Source organism: Crassostrea angulata, chromosome 6 (genome assembly GCF_025612915.1).
Source record: "Crassostrea angulata isolate pt1a10 chromosome 6, ASM2561291v2, whole genome shotgun sequence".
Taxonomy (NCBI): domain Eukaryota; kingdom Metazoa; phylum Mollusca; class Bivalvia; order Ostreida; family Ostreidae; genus Magallana; species Magallana angulata.
The window spans coordinates 14,748,285-14,775,556 of record NC_069116.1 but is presented as its reverse complement, the minus strand read 5'-3'; the positions used below and the strand labels follow the sequence as shown (position 1 = coordinate 14,775,556).

The 27,272-nt window shown below is 33.1% G+C and overlaps 1 protein-coding gene across 1 annotated transcript; it reads left to right on the top strand.

Annotated features, from left to right (window-relative positions):
- LOC128188035 (uncharacterized) lies at nt 1-27,074 on the top strand. The gene is made up of 7 exons (XM_052858812.1): nt 1-147; nt 6,912-7,165; nt 7,505-7,596; nt 13,556-13,632; nt 18,308-18,457; nt 21,898-22,113; nt 24,501-27,074. Exons 1-7 carry the CDS (start codon nt 51-53, stop codon nt 24,842-24,844), a joined length of 1,230 nt encoding a protein of 409 aa, XP_052714772.1. The 5' UTR covers nt 1-50; the 3' UTR covers nt 24,845-27,074.
- The last annotated feature ends 198 nt before the right edge of the window (nt 27,075-27,272 follow it).

Genomic DNA, 27,272 nt, shown 5'->3' with positions numbered 1-27,272 from the left:
GTTTACAGATGGCGCTTCCCGGAAGTCATTTGTTTCAGTAGTAACTCAACATGGCGTTAGGGCCAGACTGGGTTTCTCAGTCATGGTGTTTTTTATGGATGTTTACTCTATTATTAAGTGAATCTCAGACGAAAAAGACACAAACATGTAAGTAAAGTATATGCTTAAATTTGCTTTTAATTTAGATTATGCAAACACGTTGAGAGAACGGTAAAATAACCGTTTGTTGACAACGTTGTGTTCTGTTCATACAACATGCTGTTTTCAAATGTGTGTCGATCGATCGATGCGGAATCCTTTAGAACTCTGTGTCACTCTTTGGTCTCATCGTCTTAAAGAAGGAAAGTCGATAGTTAAAGGGTCTTGGCATTTTGAACAAGATTATTTATTTCTTTTGCTTGATACATCCCCGAGATCAGCTTTTATAACAAAACAAAATAGTACTTAATTAATTAGGATATTTGTTAATCCTCTGTTATTAATAATTATATCAAATTTTCTTAAAATTGGATTTAATCTGTTTACATAATTATATCAAATTCTCTTAAAATTGGATTTAATCTCATAAGATTTATACAAGGAATATTTTATTTCATGTAATAAATCACAGTTTTATATCGGAAATTAATTAAATTAATAATTATAAATATGTAAGATGGAGTGGAGTTAGGAAATATAACATGTTAGAAAGGGCTTTGGGAATCATATTTTCAATATCAGATTTATCAATTTTGGAAAGCAACTAAGAACATATGTTGTATTTATATTAAGATTTGCAGTGCTTCGCATTACCCCCTAATTTCTAAGTTCAGCTTCATATGAAACATATGTCAATACTGCTGATCAGATTGTTGGTCTGGCATTGCTGTCTTGTGATACTAGAAAATACAGCAGTAAGAATAATATGTACAGGAGATACCTTGCTGGTTTTGTATTATCAGAATGTTCAAAGATATACAGCATCTAGTGATTACTCTCAAAAGTAGAATGTTAAAATTACTCATTGTCATGTATATCACAAATTTTTATATCTTAAATGAATATTTTAAAGAAGTCAAATGGTGAACATTGATAAAAACACCTCTACAACAAATTACTTTTTTAAACACCATGTAGTTTTCTGGCCCTTTAACTGAGTGATTAGTTTAAATAGTTGTTGGGATTCAATCACAATGAAGCGTAGTTCTAATGAAAGGCTTATGTCACATCATTTAAGCTGTTGAAGATTATTTTGAATAAGAAATCCCTTTTTAGATGTAATCAAACTTTCAATGATGAATTAGAGAGCATTCTTATCTTTATACCTTGACACTTGGTAAAGAATGTTGCCCTTGTAAGTTCATAAAATTCTAGTTCTTCATGCTTCTTACCGTGAAATCATTTCTAAATTTGGAGGGATTCATGATTTGAATTCTTAGTTTTTATATACCCATACATTTATTGAAACTTTTAGTTCTGCAATAAGCTTTATTAACATATCTCCTCTCTATTACCTGGTATTGCTAGTGTTAAATAAGATTTTTAAAAAGATGCAATTTGTAGATTTCCTTTATCATGTACATGTGCTGATCTGTTTTCCTCCTTTTGTGTACTAGGGAGCAGGGTTTGTGAAAGCGTAAAGATTCTGTCGGGCAATTGAATTCTGGGAGCTGAAGCATGAATTGTAATACCACAACGATCACAAAAGAAGCGATATTAAATAACGCAAATATCACAAAGGGTTAGCAAATGAGGGGGTTGGGTGATCATTATCTGGGTGAAAAGAAGTGTTTAGGTAAAGGGTGGTCTATAAGACACAGTTTATAATTTAAGTTTTCAACACTCCATCGATTTACAACGATAATAAATAGCTTTTATGTTTTAGGAGGTTGTACGGAAGTGGTTTTCTAACAAGCTGTCAAAAAACTTTATGAAATCTTGGTTACGCATTTTATCATATTTTACGCAAGATAATTGAGGTGTTGGATCCAATCAACTCCAGATTTTTTAGAGTTAATTTGAGTACGAATTTTCTTTGGACAGGTTTTTTGCTTGTATTTCACATTTTCAACGTGTTTGTATGGCAAAACTCTGCTGGTTCATGGGAGTACGTCATTGTAACAAACATTGCATAAATTCGTCTTCCTGCAAGCCACAAGTGGTATTTTGGAGCCGATAGAATCCCCCAGATTAGCTTCTATCTCCTGCATGTTTGTTTAAGGCCATAATTAACAGTTGATGGGTCCCTATATAGTTTCAGTTGATTATGAGATGCAGACCTGCTTTCTTCTACTTCTAGATAATTTTCTTTCTGCATTTCTTATAACTAGAAAATTTTAATCAGATCATGAAATGTGTTTTAAAAAAAAGAAGATTTTAGAACTTGAACTGAAAAAAATACTGTAACCTTCATCAAAATTTTACTTGTAATGTAGTAACAGTATTCTGAGTATTACCTGCATAATAACAGGATGTGGACAGGTTTAAATACTGATGTTGCAAAAATGAATGTTTTTTATAATTCAATAAAATCATTATAGATGCATTAATTTTCAGTAAAAGAACACCACTTTAGTGTCATGAAAAAAGCAAAAACATCCTCTGGCATTTGAAAATGTGTTTATTATTGAGAACTGAAACATTATCAGAATTGTACCTTGAGGATGAAGTTTTAAAAATATTATTCAAACAATATCAGACATACAATGAACAACTTTATGTGGCAGATGAAAAAGATTAATGTAAACATTGTAAACATTGTAAACAATGTAGTCATTGTTTAATATCTTGTTTGATTGGATGATAGAGATAAATAGACATACATGTATTACATGTATATTTGATTCCTGTTGTACAACATAAACTGGTTCTATACATGTCAGTGTTCCAGCTTTTTGACTATTACAAATTTATCACTTGAAGGTATATACTGAACATAATTAATCTGTTTGAAATTTTGAATTGTGACAGAGGGAAATACTGTGTCATTTTTAGAATAACACACATTAATTTTATGTCAGCAATATGAGGCCAGTGGCATATGGGATAACCATATTTTTTATGTTTCAAACTAGAAAAAGTTAAAGTTAGTATTTGAAATACATGCATCTTATTTAGGTGTCCAGATAATGGAAACCTTGAAAAATGACTAAATCCCTCATTTGCCTTATCAAACTCAGGACACTTGAGAGCAAAATTCTCAAACATAATCACGATAATTTGGCCGTATTTAGAACATGTGATTGGCCAACACGACCAGTAGTCCCTCTATCAGCATAGTGACCAAGGGCCAGTTTATTTATTAATTCGGATGGCCCATTTATGGCTTGTTGAACTCTTGGTCATCATAAAACTGTAATGTAATTGTTTGTCTCTTGTCAAGCCTCTCATAACAATGAGGAGATAATGGGAAATCTCCTGATAAACTGAACAAACTGGGGCTAGCCTACTCCAATCTCCACCTTATGGTCAAACTAATGCAGGGTCGTAGTATTGGAACCGGTAGTTTTAGAGAAGATGACATTGAAGATGACATTGATTTTAGGGTCGCTCTTCGTGGTGTCCTAGCTAGTACTGGATGGTGAGACAAGGAGCAGTTCCTCCATCAGATAATAGGGTTACATGGATTTCTGGAAGACATGTATGGATGGTCTTGAAGCAATTATTGGAAGATTATTCTATCATCACACTGACATATTGTTTGTTTCTTTTTCCAAATAATAATTAATATTTTGCTTCTTGCTTCACTCTTGCTGGGCTGATTCTTAAGATTTGGGGTCTTTTTCATCCAAGTAACAAAGAAATACCCAGAAACCCTTTCAAAGTTGCTTAATGAATCAAAAAGATTTTTGTGAGAAAAAAAGAAAAGGGAGGAACTCATTCACTGCATTGTATTTTTTTTTAACTCTCTTGTAAGATAGGCAGGGACACAGATGGAGACCTGGTTTGTAAGATGCTGTGTGTAACTTCATTTCTTATCATTATGGAGGTATACCGTTAATTCTGACACAAGTGTCTAACTTAAAACAAAAAACCCTTCATTCCTTTCATGCTAATTGTTGTCTACTTGCAGTTTGAAGTTTAGTGGGTTTTTTTTTAAATTTTGGTGGTCTCTTTTTGATTCTCCAAGGCTGCATCAAATTAGAAGATGATAAAGATAATTGCAGTTATATGGTTACATTATCAAAAGGCTAGATGTGTTTGTGTGAGTGTATGTATGTCATTGTTGTCTTTGGTATCTAGATGTACATATAAGTCTTTCATACATGAATGGATATAAATTGCTATAACTTTTCTGATTTTGTAATTTGATTTGTCAGTTGTGCTTGTTTGAAAATTGGATAAAGTATTTGAATAGAGTCTATGCTAACTGCATATATGTTTTACCGGTAATTACTAATTGAACTGTTCACAAAACAAAGAAAACTCTATCTCAATGTACTGATCGAATGATTATTAGACTGCGGATATTTTCATGTACTTAAAATATACAATGTCTGCATTCAAAATCAGGATCTGGTGCCAGCCAAAACCTATGTCAAAGATTAGGCATTTAAGACTGACTAGCTTAGTGTCAACTTCTTGCAAATTGTTTAAATTGTTCAAATATTGCTTTGGCACCGTGGAAGATTATGTCATACAATGAGGATGATGCTTGAGGTTCACCCCACAGAACAATCAACACATTAAATACTACAGGTATTAACTGCAGGTTTCCTAAGGTCAACTTTCTGTGGTCGTATTTTCTGTTGGCATTTAAATGAAAATATTGTTCATACAACCTTTATAAGCTTTTTTACATTGTTCTGAATGGGACACACGTACATGATACAAGGAAAATTTATTTATACCGTACTCTTTATTTTTATCTTCAGGTCAATTTATGACTCTCAAATTTAAACTGAGGTTGAGTTGATCATCTTTGGTAAATTTCGGGGAATTTTTTCTTGCAAAAAGGGAATAAAATTGCATTTATGTATTTCGATGTAACCAAACAAGAATTGGTACAAAGCCCCAAACAATGGCGACCCTGGTTATGTAAAAGGGCACAGAGGTCCCGCATGAATTTTTGATAGGATCTGCCATTGGCGACTCCGGTTTCTGCTACAAATAATAGAGTTTTTCTCTATTGAATTCGGATGAGACATAGAAGAACCCCATAGAGACATACAAATATTAATTGGGGTACAAGAAGGGTTGACACTTTGGAGACAACAAAATCTAATAAAGTTCGATTTATTTTACAAAGGAATAGATAAAATACTAATAGACTTTTTAAACGGATAGTTTTCATATGTCTACCTGTGGAAAATAACAATATGTGAAATAAAATGTAGGAGCAACTGCATGGGTCCATGCATTGGGCAATATTTTTTCGGGGCCAGGGGATAAAATATTGATCCAAGGGAGATAATAAGGGCTGGGAACATCTGTTGATTACAGATCTGTGATTTTTTTTAAATAATGGTTGATTGACAGCTGACAAGACTGCATGGATTTGCACACTCTTAGGAAATCTTTATAATGCCAGGAACCTTCAGCATGTCTGATTAACGGGGGATTGTTGAAGTCTGCCACACAGGTTTCAATGTAGCTTAATTGTGATTTATCTTACATAATGTTACAGATTATCTTCACACAATTTATTTCATACACATGCACACCGATCAGCTTGCTCCGAGCTGTTCATATAGCACATCGGTATTTGAGGGAGCCAAGCACTACTGATATAAACAGAGATATATACCACAGATTCTTTGGAAGCTCTGAATAAACTGTTTTGTCTGATATTTTATACTAATCTCATTTTAAGTGTTATTTAATCAGTGAATTTTTTCCATCGCCATTTATACTCATTTCACCTCTCACCACTCTGTTCTCAAATCACACGTTTAAGATTTCAGTGGAGCCAAAAAATTGTTTTTTCTTCTGTCCTTGTTAGTTAAAGAAGTAATATTTTTGTGACAGAGGAATCTATTATTAATACCCGAGATTGGCACCTAAATGAGAAATGTCATTCATTAAATGTTTCTTCTTGGCTAGGCAGCGGTAAAGGCTTTATACACCAGTGTCGGGGTATATCTCTGACAGTTCTGATAGCACCTCTGATACCAAAAACACAGTAGGTACCATTATATGACTCAATGTTGGTGTCAAAACAGATTATACACCATGATTATAGGTAAAATCTTTTTAAAGCTCGCAGCAATCAGAAATAAGAATACAGGTCACTAAGCCCATGACAGATAGTAGGGGAGGGGTTTGGGAGTGGGGTGGGGGGTTAAGCTGATGGAGGGTTATTGAAAAGTCCATTAACACCAATTAATGTGGCACCTCATCTATCAGGTGTTACATGAGAAGTGATTGGGGAAAAGGCTGAGTTATCACTTAGGTGATTCACAAGGACTAAGTGTGAATTTTACACGCTCAGGACAGTTCAGTCTGAAGGTGTAAAATTGGACAGCTGATGTGACCAACACCCCATAATTAATAGCAGTCTGCTGATACATGGACTCCCAGACTTGTTCTTGCTTGAGAAATTTGTTATTTGCATGATTTCTTCTTAATATTTGTTACACAAAATGACATTACCCAGAACTAAATCATTTGGCCCACTCCTCTTCATATTTATGATAATTCTTTAAAGATTGAACATTCTTTGCTTGTTTTCAATTTCATTAAAGCATCAAACTGTGAAAATGAATTAAAATAGTGTTTCAAGGACAAATTCATTTAAAAACCCTTCAGATTAAAAGTGATGCTTATCATGTTTGTATTAACATTATATTTGCAGCATGAATGTGATATTTCAAGATTGTTATTTCATCTTTTTATTACCGGTAAATTGACAATATTTCATGAACACAAATGCATACCTTACTTCGAAATGATTAAGATGAAATTGTAAAATATTTTTCTTTATTATTTTGCAGATTATATGCATGGAATAGATTGTGGAAATAAGAAATACATAGGTGGAGCCACTGTGTACTCGCACCGGGAGGAGAATTCTCAGTATTACATGGACAGTAATGAGTGTAAAATTACATTTAAAGCAGACAATGAGGGCTGGAGAATTATGTTACGATTTCTGGAACTCGATATACCTGACATTGACCCAAATAATGGAATCTGTAATGATGCTCTCTATATATATGATTCTGAAGATGTCTTTACAGGGGCTATGGTAAGAAAAGGAGAAACTATATGAATGAAATACTACAGTTAAATCTGCATATTCTGAGACCCACATACCAGTAATGTTTTATCTCATGGTTAATTTTACCATGCAAAAAAAATACTGAAGAATTCTAAATTAATTTTGAGGTTTCGTCATCTGTTGCAACATTAGATTGGTTCTAATTCTGATACACATGTGTTACCAACATTTGTTGATTCATTAACAAGCATTCATTAGTGGTAAATATCTTTTTTTTATGAGACAAGAATCAATATATAATGTACTAATTAAACATTCATTTATATTTCATAAAACTTAACATATTCCTCATTTCTGTTTTTCCAGCTAGAGGCAGGTGGAAATTATGGATTATGTGGCATCCAACCCCCTCCACACATCCTGGTCTCCACAGGTCCATTTATGACAATCCATTTTAGGTGAGAACACCTCTTTGTCATATTAACACCCAGGGTACAGGTGCTTGAGGCCTGGCCTGCTTGATGAACAATAGATACCCAGGGCGCATGTTTAGTCTGTTTCCAATTGCTCTGAATCTAGGAAAAAGGAAGGTTTCTAGAATTGACAGCTAGTACTAAGATAAGTTGGATTGGAGGACTTGAACAATACCTATCTATCAGTCCTTATGCATTATGTTTTTTTCATTTTTCTTTAAATACCAATTTTTATTGATTTCGTTGCTATTAATGGTATGCTACATGCATAAAAATTAAAGTAAGAAACAGTGTTACAGAGAATTTATTGGTAAAGTTATTGTCTACAAATATACATATCCTTGAATCTGTAAATTTAACTTAATTCATAAAAATCGATCACATCAAATATTAATGATTCCATAGTATAGTTAGAATGTTATAATTTTAAAAATAGACTTCAAGTGAACAAGAAGGCAACAATATATTTATCTGAAATTCATTTGACTTCACTCAGACATCAGTCACATTAAAAGTGTAATATGAAGAAGTCTTTTTCAGACTTGTTAATTAGCATTAAGGTATTTAATCTATCGCGAGATTAAAATCATACTGCAGTTCTGTCTATAAAGAGGCTCTGACAGGTATATGGGTTAAGATGTGTCTGGATTATATTGCTACAAAAGGAGACCTTGAGTGACCTTATCCTCCTCTAGAGTTGCAAGATTGACATGCAAGTTGTCTGTGCAGACATTTTGATTAATTGTCTGCAGTTTCCATTCAGGTCTGCCTGGCTTGAATAAAGAAAAAAAAATACACACACAGTTGTACAGTGGGTTTAGTTGCACCATGCTTGTTAAGGAGGGTGCATATTGCGTAATTATACAGGTGGGGCTAGCTGTACCAAGGAGGCACCTGAAATGGCAGAAGTAAATTTTTGATCTGTGCATAAACCATGAAGAAGATATCATTATGTACCAGTAGACTTTGACTCTGGGTACAAAAAGCATTTCAAAAATTTTTGCTCAATTTGAAACAAATGAACATGCATTTAGAATATGTTTATATTTGCCACTCGATATTGTTGTTTGGTATATAATGTCTCAAGAAGTAGAAATTCATAAAGCCATAAAGCTGAAGGACTTTATTGACTGGCATAATAAGAAAGAAATGACTGTCCTTTTTTAGGTGACAGATTTATGTCGATCAATTGTCAGACAAATTTAGAGACAAACTAGATAATAAGCAACGGATCAATCTGATGATTATTACCTTTGACTTCAAAGACCTTGTCACCCTGCCTTCCATCAAGTATCTTAAATCAGACTCAATTACCGCCATCTTGGTCTTTGGATGAACCTTGTTTGAAAGGTGAAAATACTCTTAACATCCTGTAGCAATGCTGTACCTATCAATTTGATTTTTCAAAAAACAAGATTTCTACATTAGAATGTTTTCATTTTAAGAAAAGTAAAAATATTAGTCTTGACATACTATGCTGATAGCTCCTGCCAAGTCATTTGTTTCCTCTGAAAGGTAATTTTTCAGACCATGACATCCAGAAACATGCTGGGATAGAATTTTTTTCTTAATCTTTCAATTAAAGATGCTAAAGATTGAATCATCTACTTTCATGATAAAAGAGTGGGCTATAAAGATAAGTAGAAGCATTTTTAGATTACAATTAAAGTTACTGTCTTATTTTGGATGTTATGAATGCCTCGTAGTGCAATGAAGGGATAGAGTGTCTGCATGTACAATAATGAGAGAGTGATTGATCAACATGGCTAACACATGCAATGGAGGAGCCTTCTCCAGTTTCTGTTTGTCTCAAGGTCAAGAGCTCTGCCTGGCATCAACTTCTCCGACACCACTCCAAAGATTTGGACAAACTGAGTGTGGTGTGTAAACAGTCTTGTTTGCCAACGGCAACAGTGGTCATCACACAGACTAGGGCATTTGCATACACCAGCTTTATAATTTTGTGTTGTAGTGAAAACATTGAGCTTTTGTAGAACCCTGGCTTCAATATGGACCTGGGACAAATTGGCATAATGATGACTGGTTTCCCTGAATCATTTATTAGGGTGAATCAGTTTTTAAATGCAACACATTGCAAAATTTGTCAACGGAAGTTTAGACGGGTGACAACTCCATGGGAAGAGAATGGACCATTGATTGCTAAACAGTGTCATTGTTTTCAAGACGGCTCAGTTTTGAAAAGACTAAACAGTCATATTCTGGTATAGCCAGTCTTAATAACCATTGGATCCCTTTGTTAACTAGACACCAATTACCTTAATCTTTCAGCCATGTTTTCAGCATTTCCACATCTCATTGCAGAAAAGTAATTATTGTTCAATTGTTCTGATAGGATTTTAAATATTTAAACAGGCACAGCCCAGTACAGCAAGATAGAATATTTGAGGAAACGCAATTTCATTAGACATAGGTTATTTCTTTTTATGATGTTTTTTATTCTTTAGAATTTGAAACCCCCAAAGTTTGAATGCAATAGTGATGATTCTAATTTCGTTGGTTTGTTGACAGACATTTGCAAGTACTTAAGGAGCCCCTTGTACCTGAATATGAAACCTGTTAACCTATGCTTCACCATTTTATTCCTGATCAATACTGTTTTATAGTGACAACTCTGTTGATAGAAGACTTCAATTTGTCAGCATAGAACCTTTGAAATCACAATCCTGCTTGACAAATTATTGAGAATTAGAAGAGTTTATTCATTGATAGATTGATAAAAGATTAATATTTAAAAACTCAATATCGGTAAGGAGGGGAGAAATGGAGGGTATATATTTTTATGGTGTGTGCTTTGTTGCTGGGTAAATGTTTGCATTGTATTTTAGCAGTTATTTTCACAGGATGTCAGGTTTGTAGTCGGGGTTTATTTGCAGACCTCTTAAGCTGTGTGTAAAATGCATTAAACAAAGATACTCCTGCCTAACAGTCTACCCCGAAAAAGAGAAATTTTCAGATTAGGCTGACATGTTGCAGGTTAATATAAACAAGAGATGTTGCTTGCATCTAATATAGATAGGGAACATATTTCATATCTACACTCTAAATAAATAATTAGATTAGAATGTCAAACTTGGGGAAGAAAACTTTGAGAAGGAGGCCCAATGATCCTGAACTATCCACCATTTTTATTAATGGATCCTAAGTGTTATGTTGGTTACCATGTGTTATCATTTCCAGACTATGAAACAGAAATCAGCATTTATAACACAATGCATGGGACAAGGAACAAAATAAGAAAGAAAAAAATCAACAATTGCGTATTAAGACATTTTGTGAATCATTGTTTGACCACTGAGTGAAAAGGCTTCTTTTATGAAGTGTGACAAGTCACACAGAGCTATTCCACAAGAAATACCAACCACAAAGGAAAAAAATAGTTTCCCCATAGAGTTGCTGTATTTTTCTTGCATTCTTCTGGGGTTTTCACATGATTTTGACCAAGCACTAACAAATGAAAAAGAACATTAAGACCTTTGTATCTTCTAAAAAAAACTTCAAGTGATACAAAGTGCATTTAAGAGACAGAGGTCATGCAGTTCCAGAGAGAGGCTGTTAACTCCATTGTTTTTAACCCCCTACTTCAGCTCTGAATGGAAACCATAAGCTTTACATTCATGAATCCTCTGCATCTTCTGTGGAGTCCGTTCTGTATAAAGAATTACTGCTAATGGCAATGGCAAACAAAACTAAGTGTTTCAGGAGGGAGTCTCTTTGATGTGATCATTACAAATCATAAGTTGCAATGCTGGAGTGCTCTTGTTAACATTTCTTGCAGTTACTCTATAAACTAAGTATTTTTTTGTTGTTTTTGCCATAAATTGAATGTGCATTTGTATATTCTGTCCATTGCAATGACTATAAATAATGCAGAAAAGTGTCAAGTTTGGTGAGAAATAGGTTCTTTATGCTGATTTCATTGAGAGTGACATTTATGAAGTGCAAAAACCCGAACATTTCTCTTTGTAAAATCTTTGTGTTTTTATAGCAGAATAAGAAACGTGCAATGGTAAAGTTAAAAGGAGATATTAGTTTCTATTTGCAAGTATGAAATAAGATGAATATAGTGTACATTAAGTAATTTAGTTGCATTAGGAATAAGGTGATTCAAGGGATTAAAAAAACCAGTTGCAGATGGAAATCGTTCGGGCCAGTAATTGTACAGAAATATGATTCAAGCATATTAATGATATGCAATTTGTTGAAGCTTATCAATATTCAGCTGAACCAAGTTTTAGCAACTTTCAGACTCTCCTCTTCACACCTCCCACTTTGCAGAATTGATCAGTAATATCTAGACATTTAGCCTGGGGATTTGAAGCAGGAAAATATTAACCCACCACACATAGGCTTTGGCATGAGATAAATAATTAATTCTGGAACAACCACTTAATATTAAGTAATGACTCCTGACATGCATACAGGGGAAAATATGATGGATGCCCATCAGCCTCATGGGTTCATTTCCTTTCATTCATTTCTTGCACTATGATCCACATTAAAGCTACTTGCTGTATCAGTTAGGTCTGTCTTCTGCTACAGGGACTAAGGAGATAGTCAATTAGCTGATCTACGCAGACAGTTATGTGAATCCCTGCTATTAGTCTTTCAGGACACAATTATGAGCTTTTGACAAGTTACAAGGGAAGGTTAGCCAAAAAGCAGCTTGCAGTGACTTTTATGTGGTTTGGTTTATCAAATCATGCTGCTGTCATGTTGTTTTTGATGAGTCGAGGCAAATGTCTCTGGGTACTTGCTCAGGAGTCATCAGAATTCATTTGAACATTAAGGCACAGCAACATATGTAATAATTTTTACAGCTTTGAACTGCACTCTGTACCTTTCTTTCTCTCTGTATGCCAGTATGTAGAAAACAGACAACGATAGTGATTGCCTTTCTGGTAAAATTGGTTTTGGCCTTTTTTTAACACAACTAGCTTTCATTTAATCAGATGTGACAAACTATGTCATAACTTCAAAGGAATTTGAACTCTTTAGATGCCATAACCTTCAGTACTCTAAGGTCTTTTAAGTGTTAGCTGAGGGCGGAATTTCAGATATTTTTACTAAACAAGGTTTCCTGAATTAAGGCAAATTGGTATCTGGCCTCCAAGTGTGCTTTATGAAGAAGTTGTGGGTTAGGGACACTTGGTTAAAGCTTTGGTTCCAAGATAATTGAACATGCTATTTATTAATTAAATGGTTTTATTGATATTTTTGGGCATCAATTTTTTGTTGAGTTAGAGAAAATGACAGTTTGCAATAATTTCATTTACTGGGTTGTACAATATGTTCTGAGAAATACACTTCAATGAACATTTAATTTGACAATCAATTAAATCAAAAAAACAAAATCCACAAAAATTTTGATTCAGTGAATAATCATGAAACCACAGTATTTCTTCTAGTAGGAATTAAGATATACTGACTTAATAAAAAAAAAAAACCAAATCATGAAGTCCCAAAGGAAGATACAATGCCAGAAGTTTGAGGACTATTGAATTGCAGCTTTCTGACTGTGTCAGTGTTCCTTTGATGGTTTGAAATGTAAAGATAACCTAGTTATAAATTAGATATAGGTTTTAAAAAGCCATAGAAGCCACATCATTGCCAGATCATAGCCCTCAATGACAGTCAGAGATATAATACTGTTTTTATTGTTAGGAAAATTATACCACAACACATGCTGAGTAACTGGATCAGCAGTGTTATAAATGTAACTTCTATTACTGAAGAGTTGCAGAGCTAACACCTTAATATGACTTTTATTATCAACACTGTTTGTGTTGCAAAAAAGAACTGATCATTAAAATGTTTTAATGTTTTCTTAACATCTGTTGCTTTCAGTAATGCAATTGCAACACTTAGAAATACATTATGCAAGAACTTGAGTTAACATTATAACTACTTCTTTTTTTAATTACAGGACTAACACAAAAGGAGATATAAAAAGAAGAGAAATTGGGAGAGGTTTCAAATTCATAGTGACAGCATTCAGTGAAGGTAAATTACTGTGAATATAATGTGAATGATAAGTAACTGCTTATTATCATACCCGGAATCTGTGTTTTGTTGGGCTTTGAAACCTTTGAGGAAAAAATGATCCATGCAATGTTCTTTGCTACCATCATCTTGTGATTTATTATCAATAGTTCGGTACTCAGTTTAATCATTATTAGCTTCCTATCAATGAACTTCACAAATTTGCTTAGGGTATATTTTCAATTTCTTTTGTTTAATTTTCTAAATTACATATTGTATAAGGTAGATACAAATGTAAAATAAATTTAATCTTGATCTGTATAGTTCCAAAAATCCTCCAAAGAGTTTGAAAAGAAGATTAGAAGTACATTTTCTTTTCATTCTCTAATTTAGACTTAAATTTGAAAATTAATGCTTAATAAAGTAATTTTCTTTTTGAAAAGAATGCAAATAATGATACAGTTGATTGACTCTTTAATTCTGTAACTTTATAGTCGATTCAAAATACTGTAAATATCCATGGATTCCATGCAGCAGTAATTTGTAAGCTGATGTTTCCTTCCCTTTTATGGTCAAGAAATGAGCCTCATTATTGCTAATTCTACTGATATTGGATGACCACCATTATCATCTAAGGTCTTGTACACGGTCATCATTGTCTGTCACCCTTTGAAATCTCTAGCTCTCTGCTGTGCTTTGTTGCCTGTCATGTTGTGGTTATTTGATAGGTTAAACAGGCAAAAGGACCTTGTGAAAGCATTCCACCTGCTGATTTAAAGGTTGGCTATTCATTTGCCCCACTCATGTTTGATGTCTCTAAATGTAGGGGGAATTAATTAGTGGAAATATCTTGTAAAATTTAATTGGGAATGAAATAAGAGTCAGGGAGTTGCTGTCTAAAGGCAATTAAGGCTTGTTTCTCGTAAGAGAGGTTTTTGTCTGCTTCAAGTGGTCAGTGGGGATGAGTCCCTGATTGATTGGTCACTACTAAATGAAGGATTGAACATCTTCAATGTAATGAAGGTGTTTTTATTAGCACACATCAAAACAAATAATCTGTGGCAATGAAGTCAAAAGGAAATTGGATACTTATTCTCAAAGGATTGATTTATTTTATTATTTGTCGCATTTTAAAAAATATTTGGAAAAAGTTATATTTTATTTTATTTAGATATTTGGTAGCTGGGATCATGCACAAAACTGATATGAAATCTTGCAATGGTATTGTACAGTAGCATTGTGCCATATAGCAAAAGTCTGTTTTCTATGTTAAAGGATAACATTCCTTGGGCTGGAAGGGAAGCTATTAAATCCCTTCTCTTCTTTGATCATTCTTCATCATAAAACAGTTGGAGGTGAAAAAACAACAAGGTATGGTAGAGTTTTGAGTAATCCATCATTTGGTAGCAAGATAAAGTGATGAAACATGTTATCACTGTGTCAGAATAGTTAACTTTTCAACTTGGCTCCTACACTTCTGCAATAAAATACACAATCTGTCAAGGATGTTTTGCAATGGTGGCAGAAGTTTTGTACCTCTTCCTGTTCAGAAATCTGGTGAATTATTCAAGCCAAGCTTTGCCATGACCAGTGCAAGATTTCATTTTCATTGACAGATATTTCCCTTTGAAACTGTATCAAAGTGATAGCATTTAAATCTCCTTTTATTTTAGTGTTATCCCCTTATCATTAGAGACAAAATAAAAATTTGATGTGGTGATAATAGACCTTAACTTTGCCTCTTTAATTGGGTGATTTATAAACTGCTTGGAGAGTGACAGCTGTATTCTTTTTCTTATCTCAGGCTCTTATGGAGTTCAAGGGTATTTAGTTTATACATCTTCAAGTTTTTTGATCGTCACAGAAAAAATTTGCTGGCCTGCCTGTTTTAATGGCTGATTTGGCAACAAGATCTTTCAAGCCATTATTTAGCCAAAGCTTGGGTTTGTTCAATGTTGTACAAGGCTTTCATTGGGGGAAATTGTCTAGAATAGAGATGTCGTAAAACATTTAGCGGGCCATAATATACCATTTACAGGCCATCAAGTATCCAACAGTTTGGACAGATAAATGGTGGAATCTTTTATCAATTGAAATAATACCCCTTCTCGTCTGTCTGCTATTAATCAGCATCGGAGCAAGGAATGTTGTACAATGATCTAGTTGATTCACTTACATGTACTGGGACCCTCGCTCCCATAGTCAACAGCATGAGTATCCTTGTACCCAAGCGTTCCCATGTTCAAATAGTGGCAATTCTGGCTGTTTTAGAACAATTACCCAATTAGAAATAAATGACCTAGGTGCTTGTAACTTGGGATCTTGGAGGATTCTTGGCTGCAAATTACAAGGGAAATCTTGTATAACATTTGAATCAGGCAGTGGCGATGCTTTTACCATTGACTAGTAAAGGGTTTCCAGATAATTATCACTAGCACATCCAGAGATGCATAGCTCTGTATTATTACAGTAGGCATATTGACAAAACTATCAATAGAACTGCTTTTCTGAGGGTTTTTCTAATAATCGACCATGGTAATTCTCTTTGGGTGTGTTTTGCTCAGATGAGGCCCATTTCTAGAGCACGGTTGCTTTTGTTCCTTTTGTTTTGCAGAGAACTGTTGCACTGTCATGCAATTTGTTCAAATACAACAGGGATAATGATTTACAGCATTTTGAATCTTTGTTTGAGATAATAAGAACAGAAATGAACACAGAGCAGTAATCATGCATGAATACATCAGTATCAAGTTATATGAGTTAAGTGTGTAGTAATTGAAAAGAGTTATTGTAGTAGAAAACAACATAAAAAGGTATGTTTGTGGCAAGCAGCACCGATAGAGATGTTGGAGTGAAATTCATTTATCAAAATCCAACAACTCATACCATGGAAAGAAATGGAACAATTAAGCAATGAATATAATACAAAACTCAATTAATCACTCATCAGTGGAAAATGATTTTAAAACTTGTCATCTAGCTTGTACAAATAATTCTGTGAAACAGTGGGTGACTTTTAACTTTCATGAGTGAAAAATCAATAATCTTGCACATTAAGAAATGCCAGGCATATGTAATGACAAATGCCTTCACAGAGAAGGATTCCCCCAGAGACGCTGTCTGGACATCAGAAAGTCTATTGCTATTCTGTTGGGGATTTGCGTGACTGCTATTGAACGTAAATGTCTAGATTATACTGCAAGACAAAATAAATAGCTGTAGATTTATTGATGAAATTTTCAAAATTTCTTTGCCGTTCCTTTGTCTTTTCACTGATCCTAATCTGGATTTTCCTAAGATTTAATCAGATCAAAATATTTTAGTTTATTAATTCTTTTAATATTACACTGTATGTGATACAGTATTAACTTTCCCATTTATATTTGTATACTACATTGTATCTATAGATAAAAGATTTGTTTAACAAAATATGAAATATATAGCATGGATGGTTACAAATCGTAGACTTCTTTGATATACTGGTACATGGAAATAATGATAATATAACAAGGAGATCTGCAATAATTTATCATTTTGATGCTGCAAAACATGCCATGTTTATTGCTCTTTGCAAGCTTGTTAAGCTCCAATCAAGTCCAGCCTTTTGTGTTCGAATATTGGTAATCCTGATGCATTTGATTGGATGAATCATCAATTTTTATGACAGACTTCATCTTAAGACCAAGTCTTATGATTACCAGATGACAATAGAACTTAAAGGCTGGGGGATCTTTATAACTTTAATATCAAGGTCATGTCTTTTCAACCTTGGACGTCTAAAAGCAGAAAACATCACCATGTGGGGATTTTTTATCTGAATTATTAAGTATTAAGCTGTGTCCTGTTTTAATTAATTTATATGCGTGTATAAAGCTTAAATTTAAAAAGTTTTCTGATGATTCTTAGGAAGTAGGTTAAACATTATTAGCTTAAAAATGAATCATGAAAATGACCATTGAAAAATGGCATTGCTTGATCCTCTTGGTAGGTTTTATTTATATTTTGAACTAAGGTTTCATTAAGGCAGCATTGTATAGTTTGTGAGATTTATACATTTGTTTCTTCATTTATTCAATCAACAATGATAATTATAGCTAAATTAACAGAATATTATAAATGACACAGCCATTATTTTACTTTATTTTGAAATGTCATTTCACAACTTGATAATTATGATTCATTGATTGGTAGGTTTATCATGACCAAGTTCAATCTTTAAAATATGAAATGATACTGTACATTGGCAAATGATCACAATATTGATTTTAATTTCACTTTGTTCATGATTTATTATTCTTCTGGAAAATTAAACCCATTTTCAATTCTATCATTAGTTTTCAAAAATGTTTCATTGCTAATTCTTTAATTATTGCGCAATTTCATGCAGTGTGAAATCAAGACCACATATCACAATTGGTATTTTTGAGAAACCATGAATTTTTTTTACACCATGATATTAAACACTTATGTATAAATTTAATTTTTAATGTCTGTCCAGAATTGCTTTAAGCATCCATGCATGGTTGTGTCCAGAATAACCTTTTAAAATGTTTTTCAGAAATACTGAATTCATTCCATCATTGATTTGTTCATGTAAACATTGACAATACTGTTATTATTTGTTCTGTTTTAAATTGGTGCAATAATGTCATGTTATTTTAGAAATTGAAAACTTCCTATCATTTTTCTTTCACAGATTTTAAAAAGTATAACTCCTGTGGTACGCACTTCCAGTGTGCAAACAAGAACTGTATAGATGAAGACCTTAAATGTGACACAGTGGACCACTGTGGGGACAATTCTGATGAGGCCATGGAAGGGTTTGCTCAGTGCGGCGTTAAAGATGGTAAGATCATCAGATATATGACCATTAATGGTTGAGGTACTGTTAAATAAACAACTGGTAGGGTCTTGCAATAAAATATACAAGTTATTGCAGTTGTTTCAGACTATAAGTAAATTTAAACACTGTTCTGGATTTTATAGAGAGTTTGGAATATTAAAGAAAAATCACCATGAGTTGGACCATGATATGGATTTTCCAATAACTGAGCTTGGATGTTTAAATTTGTGTTTCCAGTAATGAAAATTGAATACTATAGCTTAGTCATTGCAATTAAAGTTTGAGTCTTAGTAAAATTAATGAAATCATCATAAAATTGATTTATTATTAAAAATTTTATTGGTGCCTTCACCAGGATCCTTGTTAAGTGTATCTTATATTTATAAGCAATGTATTGTGAATAAACAACAAGACTAATGCTACAATACCACACACATCTAGGATTCTACACAGATAACACTGAATGATTTTTTGGCTTAGGGTATTGGTTTATATCAATTAATGTTCTCAGTGGTCACATTTTTGGATAGATAATTGGCATCCTTTGGCTCTCTCCCTTCAATTAGTCAGACAAAAACACAAGGAATGATATTGAGCACACACTGACAGTAAAAACCCAAAGAGCAATTTTGTTTAGAAATATTTCTGCAGTACTGTGTAGGATTATGATGTCATATTTTATGATAACAGAATTGTTATGATATGGTGCTTTTTATGTGATTATAATTTTGTGTTTTGAAGTAGTGCATTTTCGGTTTTATTCTGAATCATATTTCCCCTGAAAGAAAATAGAGATCATAGCAATCTTTTATGAATGAATGTAAGTTTTTAAGACTTTTGTAAAAGCTCAAAATAAAGTTAATGACTGAATTAGAGTGTTTGTGTTTAGATAACCTGGTTCTATATTTATAAAGCTTTCTTTTAATATTAAGATTTTTTTATGAACTTGTTAAAATTCTCTGAAAACTACAGTAGAAGGTCAGAATTACCTTAACTTAAAAAAGGCGAGTGCTAGTCATGGATTTTAATGTGAAATCTAAAGAAAATAACCAGAAGTTATCAGGGATAGACTCCATACACAATATCAGGGGGATTGGGTCCCAATACATGTTGTAATCACTGAAATCTACAAAACACAGAGTCTGGTGCCAGACAATGTTTTAGTTCATTGTTTTATCTTTTGTGAGAATCAAGAGCAAAAGTGAGAGAGAGCATTGCTTGTTTATATCATGACTCCTTGTCTTTTCTGTAATTCCTACCGCTATCAAGATTATCGGACTTAACGTTAATATTCCCAGATCCAGAATAATCTCGTAAGACCAGAAGAATTCTATTTTCTAAAGGGAGTGATAAGACATTTTTCAATTTTTTTAAAGATGAATTTAAGAACTGAATTGCTATGTAGTTTTATAAATAATCCATAATCTGATTTGATACAATTTGGAGCTATTTTCTTCTTGTTAAGATTTCTTTCAAAGGGCAGGAAGTTTATAATCTGATAGATTTATCACATTGATTTTTCATCTCCAATTTAAATAAACACAAGCATTAATTATACATATTTGTTGATTTTATAAGAAAATAAAAATCATAAGCAAAGGTGGTCCTTTAAAAGTTATCTTTCTACAAACATTTCAGAAATATCAAAAGACAGATTTTAATTATATAAGGTTCCTTCATTTTGTACTTGGAATTAAAAGACAAACATTACACATGTGTTTAGAGAGTTGGAAATGGTTAAATTTTACCAAATTTAATAAGAATTAATAAAAACTGTTCAAATTTAAGTTTTCAGAGGCCATTAATTGATGTAAATGGTAGCTCAGCTAAGTCTTTACCCTATTTATTTGATAGAGATGGTTTTTAGTCATTGTGATATGGCTGTAAGCCATTTTCTCCTCATGAATGAAATTACTTAGCGAAGTGTGTGTACATAATACATGCAGAGAATTATTTATAACCTCCACAATTAAGATTCTGAAGCAGCTGACCACCATAACTTTATCTTAACAAGACACTGGTAGACCAAAACTACTAATTAATAAGGTCTGTGGAACTGAATTAGAGGGACATATTTCACACTGCTATCTGGAGAATGCACCTGATATCATGTTTTATGAGATTACCAAGGTAGCCAAGAAAGCATCTGCTTCTCTCGAAGGATAAGCTTTGGAATAATTCTGTCCTTATAATAACTCATTCTGTTTAGAATCAATAAGTAAATGTATAAGTCACGGCATATAGGGTAAAGTGAAAAATTGACTGTAATCTGATTAATTATGCCTAGGGAAAATTATTGTTTCTTTTTTCTTCTCTATTGAGATGAAAATTTGATCCCATCTCTGATTATTCATTCTAGCATGTCTTATAAATTAATACCTAAACTGCTGTACAGTTGATACCCCCTCCATCTTTGATCATCAAATATTGGAACTCTCTGCCTTGAGGTGGATCAAGCTCATCTTTGATGTCAGAAATGCAAATAGGCTGATACTGATATTGTTGAATGGTGCTTTGATTTTCTTTCAAAGGGTTCAGAAAACATTGGGAAAATTCATGAATTAAGAAAGATATCCACTGATTCACGATAATTAATCTAGTATTTACACTTCTGATTCATATTGAAAGCAATCATTTGTATGAAAGAGAAATAAACAAGTACATGTACTTAGCTTGAATCTGCTCCATAGCTGGGTAACACGTCCTTTGATCTTATAGTCTTAGATATGCATGAGATGAGCAGTTTCTTATAAAATTTAATTGGCTGGTGATAACAACAAATTATATTTTAACTTTTTTGGTTAAAGGTACATTCATGTAGAATTGGTGTCTCTATTGGATCAAAATGTAATACTTCTGACCTTTTACATTTAAAAGATAATCTAGAACCTGTTTCTAAGAAAACAATAGTTGCTTAACAATTAAGATAGAGTCTGTTATATGGTGTATGTTTATCCCACTCTGAAATTTTAAGATAGAAAATATGTATATCAATTTGTTTCTTATAGTTTATTAAGTAGAATCTTTGGAATTTCAGAAAATCTTTTCTAAGAAGGGGGAGTATAGGGTACAGTCAGAAGGAGGGAACATATATCAAACCCTGAACTTCTGTCAAAAAAGGAGGGAAAGCTATGAATTTAATTGAATCCATACCATTCTTTGTAACAAGGAATCAAAAATGATCCAAATGTTCTGACTCTTTTTTCTTTCATGACAAGAGTGCAATTGAAAGCAAACACCCCAGTTACATAAAATATCCCAGAATAGAGTTCTAAGCAAATGAAGTAAAGTAGCTGTAATGTTGTATCCATGAAATTAAAAGCAGACCTGCATTAGTGCTGTATTTATTTATTCATTTCATTTGAAATTAGACAGTTGTTGGGGGTCCTAATCCCCAAGATGTTTAGGTATTTATATCTAGGTTTGTTTTTGTGTTGTTTCAGATGGCTCCTTCCTGAACCGTTTCTTGGCCCTGGGAGTTACGGCTTCAGTGACAATAACTGTAGGAAGTCTCATCGTTCTGATCGTCTGCATCATCGCTGCTGTCTGCTGCTGTAAAAAGTTATTTTGTAAACCGCCTCCAGAGGGCACCACCAATGCACCACATTCAACCACACCCAACAATTTGGCAGCTAACGGGGCACCATCTTATAACCAAAGTAAGATATCAAGGTTAAAAGCAATATCTCCTGGAAACCACTGTCATTAAGAGAAATAAGGGGAAGCTATTCTCAATTTTTTAGTAATAATTACATCTGATAATGATTAATTGCTTTTCTACGTAATTGACAGTGATAAACTCCTCCATTTCCGGTTTCATTACAAATCATGATGTAATCTTTCTATCTTCCTCAAATAATATCCATTGCTGGTAATTTAGATTAAGTAATCAGCATCTTGAGTCAGATAGAGTTTAATTACAATATAGTGTAAGAGAGCCCAGTATCTGATGAAAGCTAACTGAACTTGATCCCAGAGATCGGCCTGCTTGTGAATACAAGAAAGATAAGTGGGCTTGTATGGTCTCTCATACTAGTAACGTAGAATTCGGAGGTCAACAACTCGTAATGGACATTATTACAAATGAAGCATGAATTTCATGTGATTTTCTTGTCAGGGTAGAAAATCTCCCCTCAAACAATCACCAATCATCAGGGTTTTTTTTTTTATAATGATTGAGTCTGTGTGAAAACCAAGTGCTAAAGATCAATGTACCATTCAGGAAGTAACACAAAATAAAATATATTGGTGGGTGGGAGTGATATTACAAATGAGGGCATCTTCATGGCACACACAAAAATCATACAGATGATCAAAATTGTTTCTCAACATAAAAAAAAAAATTGAAAGAGTATCATGTAATGCAAACGCTTAAAACTCTATAACTTTCTAATATACATATAGGAACAAAATTGCTTGTACAATATACCAATATTTTGAAATAAAATGTAATTAAAATAAATATGCAATTAATTTTAAAGATATAAAATAAGGACACCAAAAACAAAACTGTTGTCCAATTTTTAGATGAATTATAAAGGGCTACATATTATAGATTAAATATATAAAGTACTTGTAGAATTTAACAAGTGGAGATAAATCAGAATTAAGATTTTTGGCAAAATTTCTATTGATCAGCAATACCTGGAGCTCATTTTGTACAGAGGGAGGAAAAATTGGTTTTCATTAGCCAGAGTAAGGAAGGGGCAGCCAGAATTGTTTGCAGTCATAGGCAAATAGAAGTAGTGGTCAAAAGCTGTTACAAATCAAAAGAATGTTTATTGATAAAATGTTGAGGAGAAATTTTCTAGATCCCAAATAAATCTTAATATCTTATGGAGTTGAGCTTTGGCAGATTTCTTGAATCTTTCACTTGCTTGGGGTATTGGGTTCAGAGAGTTTTATGTTTAAAAGCTTCAAAATGATAAATAAGGTGTCACTTTTGACAAAAGAAAATACCCAGTTGTTGCTAAATTCAAGAGATTAGGGTTTGGATTAGCTGATTAAGGACTGGAGATTTTAAAAAAAAATGAAAATCAAAAGATGACCTTATTGATATGGGTTTTTGTGAGGTAACATGGAGCCTTCTGACATATGGTTAGTACAGAGTAGCTCAACAGCCGATCTAGGAGCTGGATTGAATTATTGTTAGCTATAAGATAGTTCAGTCTGACCTCTCTTCTATTTATATTATTCATAGGCTGGTTTCAATATAGGTTTCTAGTTTCTCTTTAAAAAAAAGTAACGATTGCATAGGAAGTATCCAATTGTGTTAAATTTAACTTAAAAATGATAATAGCCAAAGGGGCCTCCATCCATCCAGAAATCTAATCTCATTAATTAACAAAGTGTCAAGTTTTGGGGGACTAGGCATGACACAAATGATAATAGTGATCTTGCAGAGTAATATTGTTAAATTTAATACCTCCAACTTAATTTGAAATAGTTACGTGAGACAGCGTTTTTAGGATATTTCTCGAATTGAATGCAATGTGTAATGAAACAGTGCAATGCGTTACGACATACAAACATGTCTGTTTAAACAGCAAGCCCCCAGAGCTGATGTTTTATTGTATCTATAGTACTTTAGACTCCTTAATATATGAAATTCATTATTTGTAAATGCATGTTCAAGTGTCCACATAATGTTTGCATTTTGAGCAAATTCTCATAATTGAGCACAATATCAGTCTGAATGGTGAAAGGAAGTCAGTCAGTGCAACCTAGTTTCTTGATAATGCTCTGCCAAGCTTTATGTCATAGAAAATGTTTGATTTTTTTTTCGCTTTCTATTAAAATCTAAATTTCCATTGTCTGTTGTCATGTTGTTACATGGTTGGAGCTTACAATTTTTCAAATCTGCATGGCTTTTGTATGTAAAACTAGATAGATTAGTCGTTAAGATGGTATTTCTTCCGAGTACATGTATACCAGTTTGGCCATGACTTGTGTTATCTGTTTAAATTCATGCAATGAGAAATATCTCTCAGTTTGGCATTGTTGTGAATACTAACTCAGCTTTGAATATTTTGCCTTTTTTTTGTAGGTCAAAGCACTTGTAATTCTTCATATCCTCCTAGTCGGGAATATAGCGATTATCCACACTCGCATCAGGGCTACTTTCCCATGCAACCCGTTTACCACCCTGCAAATCAGCATGGTTCAGCGCTATACACCGCTGCTTATACTCGTGATGCTCTAATAGCTAACACTCACAATTCAGGAAGTGCATATTCCTCACAGTCTAACTCTCATTCACAGCCCCCCTCCCACCACCGGTCCTACACCCCGACAAGTTCCCGCTCGGGAAAGTCCACGCGATCTAATAATAGTACCAGTGTCACTTACTCACAAGGCACTGAAAAGATTGCTCTACCCATCAGCCTATAGCATTAGAGAAGCTGCAAGATGGAATTCTGGGAAAAAAGTACATGCATTGTGGGAGTAAATGCAGATATGGCAGAAAGGATGTGAATACAGTGCTACATGGATATTGTCGTGGAGGAGGATGGTTTTGTTTTGATGATGACTTAATATTTAAATTAAAGACTGTTGTGGAAAGTGTAAATGTTTGAATGTGAAATATTGCAATGAAACTTTTGTCACATATTGTAGATTATCTCTGAAGGTTGTAGTTGTAGAAGTAGAAGTCTCCCAAAAATGACAGAAATATAATGATCTCAGGAGATTGATGTTTCATTGACAATGATTGTATCATTTGTTTACAATGAATATGATGTAGTGTGTTCAGTCCAAGTGTCATAAATGTACCTTGTGAACAAAATCTTTCTATATTCATGGGAATAAATACTGTCTAGCTGTTATGACTGTTGTTTGTGCAGATGTCAATGATAATTTTTATTATACAGTACTTTCCCTTTAAAGAATTTTATTTTTGAAAATTTTTGATATATCTTGCACTTTCTATAGAATTTTTATTGCATTTTTTTCTATTGCGATTCAAATATAATGTTTTTAAATACCTTTCTGATACAAGGTAACTACTTACATTTAGTTTACAACAGATTAAGAAATCCTGAAAACTACATTGTATGAACAATATTTGATATAATAATTATTATCAGTAGAGGGGCATACGATTGGGTGCCCTTCTTCCTCCAATGTTTTTATGAGATTACATGCTTGTGTAATAACTACCGGTATTTGTAGAGCTTTTCAAACATGATACCATTGTTTATATCCTGGCACTTATTTTAAACATGTGTCAGCTTTTGAAATTGGAGTGAATGCATACAAAGGTTAGCAAGAAAACGTTAGTTTTCAACTTACTGTTTGGCCAAAAAAGGAGATCTTGGCATTCTACAAGTTCTTGCTCCAAATCCAGAGTTTCAATATTTTGTAGTAATTAATATTCATGACAATTTACCCATTTACATTTTTACCTGTACAAACATGTCTCATGAAGGTGTATTTCCTTTTTATCGTCCCAAGTTTAACAATTTTAACAATTTTAGCTATTTATTGATCGTATTTATTACCGGTAATGCTATCCTTATAACTTTATGTTATGTGCCCTTCTGTGAGACAGAAACCTTATGAAATCCATAGGATTAGGATAAAAAGAGATAAAAGTAACTTTTTATTGATTAAATTACTCTTCCAACGCAGGTGCACAAGAGATAACAGTTTTTAACAATTTTTGTGAAATATATCTGATATTGTCATTGATTCTTTTAGCTATGTAAGTTTCTACTGAAGTATGGTAAATAATATTCTACAGTTTTATCCTTTTTTGTTATGCTTTTATCTCTCCTAGTTGCATTATTGCACAAAAGTTTTCATTAATATGACCAAACGCTTTTTAACAAAACAATCTTGTACATTTCTTGTATGATTTTGGTCTTTGTTTTGTTTTGGAACTCATGTTTTACATTTTATGCATGCAAGGTTGATTCACTAATGATATTTTTCTCTTACATGTATTATTTAGGTCCAATTTCTGGGTTTTTTTATATTTCAAGCTACAGCCTTTAATTTATTTGTGTTTATCTATACACACAGCATTAGACTTTTGCATAAAGGATCTGGTCATTTCGACAAGACAATCATTTATTTAAATCATATATATGTTATTGCTCCTCTTTGACCTTTTTATCCCACGTGGAAAATGGCTTTTTTAGCATTTACATTCAAACTTTTATTTATTTGTTGTTTTTGTAATGGAAGATGAAGGCTTGCTTGTTTGTCCATTTTTTTTTAACTTGTGTTCTGTTCAGTGTTGTTATTTGTTTACCACAGGATTATTTTTCAATTTTACTTTGTGTAGTCTATAAAACATCAAGGTTGTAAGTGTTAATGAATAATGATATCACCCAACAGTCATGAGTTATTTCCCTTTATGACTACAACATAATAATTTCATTGTACAGTTTTAGAACCTGTTTTCGTTTTATTATTTTATAATGTGGTCCATAAAATTGTCTTAGGTACATGGCAGTAACCATTGTAATTGCTGCTCAAACAGAATATGACAATATATTCAATGGACATTGACAGCAAGTATTTGCAACAAGTTGCCAGGTCCTATTTCTTACATACGGTAAATGTTTTAAAGGGGTATACAGACTGTTGTAAAATGACAATAAAACATAGAAATATTTACATGTTATTTTTTCTTAGTTATTGCAACAAACAACTGAAATATCTTGAGTGTGGGAGCATAAAGCTTAAAATTTTATCTATACACAGGATGTAGTTCATCTTCCTACATTGTAATCCACCCCCCCCCCCCCCCCAAATGTATATCTTAACAGACAAACTGAGTTATGGGGTTATGATGAACAAAAATATTTTGCTC

Excerpts from the sequence above, each read along its gene's own strand:
- LOC128188035 (XM_052858812.1), top strand. The coding sequence starts at position 51 with ATGGCGTTAGGGCCAGACTGGGTTTCTCAGTCATGGTGTTTTTTATGG. Across the intron at positions 18,458-21,897 it reads TCAGTGCGGCGTTAAAGATG|ATGGCTCCTTCCTGAACCGT; the intron begins GTAAGATCATCA and ends GTGTTGTTTCAG. Across the intron at positions 22,114-24,500 it reads GGCACCATCTTATAACCAAA|GTCAAAGCACTTGTAATTCT; the intron begins GTAAGATATCAA and ends TTTTTTTTGTAG.